This window comes from Microtus ochrogaster, chromosome 15, assembly GCF_000317375.1.
Source record: "Microtus ochrogaster isolate Prairie Vole_2 chromosome 15, MicOch1.0, whole genome shotgun sequence".
In the NCBI taxonomy this organism is placed as follows: domain Eukaryota; kingdom Metazoa; phylum Chordata; class Mammalia; order Rodentia; family Cricetidae; genus Microtus; species Microtus ochrogaster.
In genome coordinates this window covers 43,695,767-43,702,884 of record NC_022017.1, presented here as the reverse complement: position 1 = coordinate 43,702,884, position 7,118 = coordinate 43,695,767, and the positions used below count along the sequence as shown (strand labels likewise).

Genomic DNA, 7,118 nt, shown 5'->3' with positions numbered 1-7,118 from the left:
CTCAGAGTTGTTTTAATTTGCATTTCTCATTCAGCCATTTTCTAACCCTTGAGGGGTAGTGGTGTGTGTGTGTGTGTGTGTGTGTGTGTGTGTGTAGATGAGATAGCTCATTGGGTAGATGTATTGGGGGCATTAGGAACCTTGAAGCCAGATACTGACTCTGACACCTCAGTGACTCATTTGCAAGCATGTCCTGGTCTCTGGGTCTCAGTGCTGCCATTTGCATTAAAAAAAGGGAGACAAAGCTCTGCAGGGTTTACATAACCAATTTTCAGGGCTTCTACTCGGTTGAAATGTGCCTGCTTGAGCAGTGGCCGCGGTGAGCAGCTTGCGCAAATCCAACACTGATGCAGTGGTTCTGTCTCCTCCCCCTCCAGTTTCTCTTGGCTCTGTGGACACGTGCACAGGAGCATCCTCTCCAAGTTCACCGGCCAGGCTGTGGAGCTGTTTGATGAAGAGTTCAGACGCCTCTACGCCTCCTCCAAGCCTGTGATGGGCCTGAAGTCCCCGAGGCTAGTGGCCCCGCTCCAGCCCAGCAAGGGTCCGGGAGCCTCCAATGGTCGCCTCAGTGGAAGCAGCGGCTCTGCCAGTGACCGCACCTCTTCCAACCCCTTCAGTAGCCTGTCGGCCGGCAGCAATCCCCTCAACCAGAGTCTGTCCGTATCCTCAGGGCCGGCCAGCCCCCTGGCCCCCATCCCACCTGTGGCTCCAAGGCTTCAACCCTATCACAGTCCCCGGAGAGCTGTGGCCCCACAGGCCTTCTTGGTCCCCATGAGGCCCCATGAAGGAGCACCTGTTCCCTACAGCACCTTCATGGCCTATAGACCCACGCGGTTGCAGCTGCAGCAGCTCGGCCTGGTACCCAGGGTTACTCACCCCTGGGGGCCTTTTCTACAGGCCTTGCCTCATTTTTGAAGGGTCCTTTCCCCTCATCGCCTTCCTCGGGGGTGAGAATTCGGCACTGCTGAATTTTCTGATGCAAAGGCTGCGCCTTAGCGACCAATAGGATTGAGCCTGAACCCCTATGAGCTAAAAGCACTGGCTGGGGGTGGGGGGAATTATTGCCTACCTCTAAATATTCCCAAGCCTGAGACCATCCACTTGACAAACTGTATCAGTTCCTTGGTTTTCCTCAGTAGGCCTACCTAGGTAGCCAGCCCCATTCTAGAAGATTCCAGGGAGGCAGTCAAGAGCCCTCAATGACAAAATGTGACTGAGAACCCCTGTCTTCCAGAGGTCATCCTGGACTTTGAATATTGATGTCGACATAAAGCAAACATGGGTAGATGTTTGATCAAAGGGGGCCACTCCCCAAAGACCCAGAGAGGGAAGATGAACAAGCATGAGAACATTCTGGATGTTTCTGGTAGGAAATGCCCCTCCCTGTTAAATGTCTTAAAACTGGAGTTCCCCAGACCTGATGGATTAGTAGTGAGACCCCAGAAAGTGTCTGTGATTGTGAGGGGCCCTCTGAAGCTGCATCAGCAGGGATGGGACAACCTGATTCCACAAGGCTTTTTAACAGACTCTGATTCTTGCGTAAGAGAACCCTGGCCCGGAAGGCCTGGAAGCCTGGGCTGGCTGCAGGGATCTGAGTTGTCATGGCTACATATGGCCTTCAGCAAGGCCCAGGGCAGCCTTGGATGACTTCTCAAAGGTTCAGCTGACCCAGGGCAAGCGCCTGCCTCCAGCTCTGGGGATCTCTGCTCGTCCTGTTGATACCCTGAGAAATAAATGTGAACCCTCACAAGGTCACCATTAGTTTCTTCCTAAAGAATGTGACAGAAGACGCCTCTATTGGGATAGCTGGGGGGAGGGAGGAGATGCGTTTACAAGATAAGCCCCAGGCTAGTCCAGCCAAAAGAAGGCAGGTACCTGGGACCTGGAACATACCACACACACACACACTCCTGCTAGCCATAACCCATCACAACAAAACTCTGGGCTTTTCTGACGAGGGCTTAGCAGCCCTAGGAATAGAGCCCCTCTTTCCTCCTGTCCCCTATTCCTGACAGCTATAGCACACTCATTTCTAACCCATCCATCCCTCTGCCCTTACTTACCCAACACTCCTGCCAAAGGAGGGCCACTCTGGTTTCTGTTTGTTTCTTTTAAATTCTGTTCCCTTCCTTTACTTTGTTTTCTCTTAATTCTAACAATTAAAAAAAAAACTCAATATGTATTTGAATTCTGATTTTTTTTCAAGACAGGGTCTCTCTGTGTAACAGTCCTTGCTGTCCTGGAACTCACTTTGTAGATCAAGCTGACCTCAAACTCACAGAGATCTTCCTCAAACTCACAGAGATCTTCCTGCCTCTGTCTACCAAGTGCTGGGATTAAAGGCATGTGCCACCACCGCCTGGCAGATTCTGATTTTTTTTTTAAGTTATGAATGGCGTGTGCGTGTGTGTGTGTGTGTGTGTGTGTGTGTGTGTGTGTGTGTACACGCGCGCGCGCACTACAGTACATGTGTGGCCAGAGCACGTGTGTGGTGGTCGGGTCTCTTTTTCCACCATGTGGGGCCCAGGGATCAAAGACAGGCCTTCAGGCTTGGTGGCAAGTTCCCTTGCTCTCTGAACCATCTTGCCAGGCAGCCCCGAGGCTGCTGTTACCCTGCTAACACTCGGGTGAATGTGGAATTACCAGGCCTGGGCTCAGTACTAAATCGAATTTCACAGTTGGCTAAGAAAGTTAAAAACAGAGAAAGCTCACGGGGTAACAAAAACTCCTGGAGTCTTCGTTCTAAGGCCTGCCAATGTATGCTGGAAAGAACTCAGACCTGGAGAAAGAAGAACCACCCACCTCCTGGCCACTCCTAGCCAGAAGTTTCCCTGTGCTCTGCCACTATGTCAGGCTATTCAAAACATACTTCTATTCTGTTGAGCCCTCCTTGTTTGGTGACAACCTGTTGACTGGGAGGTAGGGCCAGCCTCGCTCTGATGCTCTGATTAGCAGCATGTAAGGCTCACCTCCAGGCAGAGCCTGTGGTTTCAACCAGAAGGACTTGGCAGGTTGAAGCCCTCCTCTGCCAGTTACACTTCTGCAGCAACCACAGAACCCCTCATTCCACCCCTGCCTTGCAATGGAGGGATAACATCAAGGAACAAGCCTGTGTCGTTTAAGCGACTGGAAGGTGCGAAGTTTCTTTTACATCACGGTCCAGTTTAACCTGACCGATAAGACCTCTGAGATCCCTGGCTTGATACAGAGATGTCCACTGGGGGTGCCTTGAGCTCCCTTCTAGAGACCTGACTCCCAGCACTGACCAACCAAAGTTCTCAGCGCCTGGCAACGGATGGTGGAAAATCAGATCCAGAATACTACATCTAAATTTCAAGTCTTGCCTAAAGTGGGATGCCAGCACTGTGGCTCTTGGCCACAAGGAGCAGGGGGAGGAGCTGAATCCCCAGCTGAATTCTTTTCAGAGAGCTTGAGGGCTGAGTCGGCAGTGGGCACAGCTGGGGAAACAGCAACACTGGCGTGCCACCTCCCTCCAGCACGCTTGACAGGGAAGCAGAGACGAAGGGAGTCATTCAGGAAGTTGGTCTTGCCCCTCTCACCACGTGGTCAGTCATATTTTATAAATATTTTTAGCTGTTCTTTGACAATTTCAAACATGTAAACAATGCAACTTAATCATACACGCTCCAGCCACCAGCTCCCAGGAACCACTGAGTCCTTATGGTGCTGCCTGCTGGTTGAAATGCTGACTATTCTTGCTGGCTTGATCTTAGACAGGTCTTGTGCAAGTAATCATAGCTACAGTGAGTCTGTGGCTGAGATTGGTCATGCTGTGCCCAGAAGACGGCATTTCACAGCACTGTTCCCTATCCTCTGGCTCTGCTTCCTCTCCCATGACATTCCCTGAGCCTTGCAATGTGTGTGTGTGTGTGTGTGTGTGTGTGTGTGTGTGTGTGTGTATTAATGTCCCATTTAAGGACGAGCAATCAACAGTAATTTATTCTCAGCACTCTGCAGAGTTACGAGTCTCTGCCTTTACTGGTGACCACTGCAGAGAGGCAGAGAGAGGTTTCCCTGGCCAAGACTGAGGGCAGCCCTGATTTGTGAACACAAACACCAACACTCAGAACGCCGTTAGACAACATGACAACAGCAAAACCAAGTTTAGGCTCCCCCTAAGGCCTATGGTCTCTCCAGTCATGGTCTCTCGACAAAGTTTATGGTACCAGGTATGAATTCTGTCCTGTGGAACAGGCTTCAAATACTGATGGCTCAAAAGCTGTTGGTTACCCCCATAACCTTTGTGCCGCTATTGTACCAGTGGGCACATCTCTCCTGGCAGGCTGATAGAATAGGGTTAGGGGTTGTCCATAGGTGTAACGTTAATGTCTTTCCTCCCCCAACCCTCACCCCCTGCAACCTTCACAATACCTTGCAGCTCAGTGATAGCTAGCCAGCAGGAAGGAAGTCTTCAGGTCAGCTTAAGCTCGATTCCTCTGTATCGGAAAGCCAAAGTGTGTTGTGTCATAAGCAATAAGGTCTTACCATCTAGTCCTGGTCGGCAACCAAGAGCAACGACGACAAACCTACACTTTTGGGGGAGGCTCCGGGGCCTCTCTGGACAACAACTTCTAGGGAGGCGTCCTACTCCTGGCACTGAGATTTTCTCAGACACATTTCTGAACCTTGGGCAGAGCCCTTCTCATGACCGCTCTCGTGCTCTTCCTTTCTCCGAATGTCTGCACACAGGTGCCTCTCGGAACCCTGAGTGGAGCCAGTGTTTGCTGGTACAAATCCTCTAGAAACTGAGGTAACTCAACATGCAGGTCACTGACAGTGTGCACATGCTAAGGTATTACTAATATGCACGTGCAGCTTCCATACTATAATGTGAAATACCAATATGGTTTTATAGCATGGAATATAAAAGCACATATACCCGTCTGTCCCCTACCGCTTTCATGCTATATTAGGTCCACTTGGGATTATAATCCCCTCTGGGTCTCCCTCCCTAGGGCCTGCTTGCTGGAACACTCCTTAACTGAAGAATAAAGTTTAACAATGGTACCTGGACATCCTCCGTGGGCACAGCTCTCTGCCCTGAGGGCCCAGGACTAGTAGGAAGGACCTACCCATGAAGACCACCAGAAATCCCAGAAGAAAATGAAAGGAACAGCAGGATTTTTGAGTTGTAGTGGGTCCCACGGAAGGCGGAGCGTCCCCCATGAGAAGGCCCTCACTGACAGGGCACATTGGCTGCTAATGACCACATGCTTCTAGAATCTCTCTCCTTGACGGTGTCTGTTGCAATCATTGGTCGTCATACGAGGCTGACCTTGTATTGCTCCATCTATGCTGTAAGAACCCAGAGAGCAAGCGTGTCTCTGCAGGTCCCAACAGGCCAGCAGCAATGCCCTGTCGAGTCCACAGGTATATCAAGCTTCCTCAGTGGAGTGCTGGTGGGAAGGTTTCCTTCAGCGGGGCCATGGCAGCCCCAAGGCTGCCTCGACGGGGCAGGAAGAAGGAGCTCCCACCGTGGTGTGACTTCACAGCTTGCCCTTCTGGCCTGTCGCCGAAGTGCCAAGGCAGCTTCTTTAAATGCTTCGTTTGCTGGACTGGATCCAAGAAGCTGTCGGACACAGAGGAACTGTCAGTCAGTTTCTCAGCTTCCTCCTCGAGAGTGTCTGTGTGTCAGAAAAACTGTTATTCGGGATGTAAACACTGCAGACACATGCAGACGAGCGGAGATGCAAGCCCTCTTCGCTGTCTTGGTTCAATGTGTCCTAAGGTAGATTGTGCTTCTCACAGCCCCTGGCCGTCCTCCCTCTGCAGAGCTGGGGAAGATGGCCGGGCAATGCTGAGTAGTGTACCAGACAGAAGTCCTGTGTGGACAGCTATAGCACAGTAATTCCATGTGTGCACAGGGCTGAGGGAGGCCCCTTCACCTCTTCCCCCAAGATGGGAGAGAGAGTCTCTGCCTAGTGGCCTTGGCTTGGGGACAGATTTCTAGATGTTCCCACTGAAATAGGTCCTTGTGAAGATTCCCAGGCTCCCTGCAATCCAGTCTCCTGGCTGCTCTGAGCAGCGCCGTCCAGACCTCTCTGCTGAACGTAGAGAAAGAAGCAAGGCAAACATTGAAAGCAAGGGAAGTGCTACACGCCAAGTCAAAAGGGCACGTGAGGAGCCCACGGGGATGACAACAATGTCCTCTCACGGGACCAGACACCTAGAGCCACTGAGACGTAAATACCGCTGACGGGGCAACCTCAACAGCAAGCGATTTCTTTTCTTCCAGTTTCTGAAGTCTGAGATCAAGTGCCACCTGAATGGGACCCCCAGTGGCCTCGCTCCTTTGCGGAAGGCTCCAGTCCTTCTGCAAACACTGGCGGCCATGGAGCTTGGTCCTCAACTGGAAAGACACTAGGGAGATTGGTAAAGGCCTCTGGGGATGTCTGTGAGGGCTTCATGGCTGGTTCCGTGAAGGCTGTGATCAACCAGTGATCGGATCCACCGAAGAATCTGGACTTTGAGAAGAGTACTGAGAGGTGATGGAAGTCAGTCTTGTTGGACAAAGGAGGCACACTGGGAACGTGGGGGGTATAAGGGTGGTACCCCCAACAGTCCCAGGAACTTGGGAGGCTTAGGAAGTGTGGCCTTGTTGGAGGAAGTATGTCACCAGGAGTGGGCTTTGAGAGCTCAAAGGCCTTGCACCATTCCCGACCTGCTTGCAGTCTAAGATGTGAGCCCTCGGCTCTGTTTCAGGTACCACAGCTGCCCTCCTTTCCCTCCACTGTCATGGCTCCTCTCCCTCTGGAACCCTAAACCCAAGCGAACTCTTTGTCCTCTTAGTTGCCCCGGCCGTGGTGTTTTCTCACAGGCGTAGAAAAGGAACTAATGTGGGGGACATGTCTTTAAAAGAACACCTTGCCCGGGTCTCAGCCTCTCTCTGTCTCTCCCATAGGTGAGCCGTCCTGCTCTGTCTCCACCACGGTTCTGCCTCACAGAAACAACAGAACCAGCTTACTACAGGCTGTAACCTCTGAAACCCAAAATACGTTCTTGCTCCCTTAAGGCTTTTTTTAAAAGGCTTTTTGTCATTCATAGCTACCAAAGAGAGAGAGAGAGAGAGAGAGAGAGAGAGAGAGAGAGAGAGAGAG

The 7,118-nt window shown here is 51.5% G+C and overlaps 1 protein-coding gene across 1 annotated transcript in view; it reads left to right on the top strand.

Annotated features, from left to right (window-relative positions):
- Nucleotides 1-915, top strand: part of Fam83a (family with sequence similarity 83 member A) — a 23,396-nt gene extending 22,481 nt beyond the window's left edge. The window contains exon 4 of the mRNA XM_005354588.1: nt 378-915. Within this exon, the coding sequence (XP_005354645.1) occupies nt 378-915 (538 nt within the window). The remainder of the gene's footprint in view (nt 1-377) is intronic.
- The last annotated feature ends 6,203 nt before the right edge of the window (nt 916-7,118 follow it).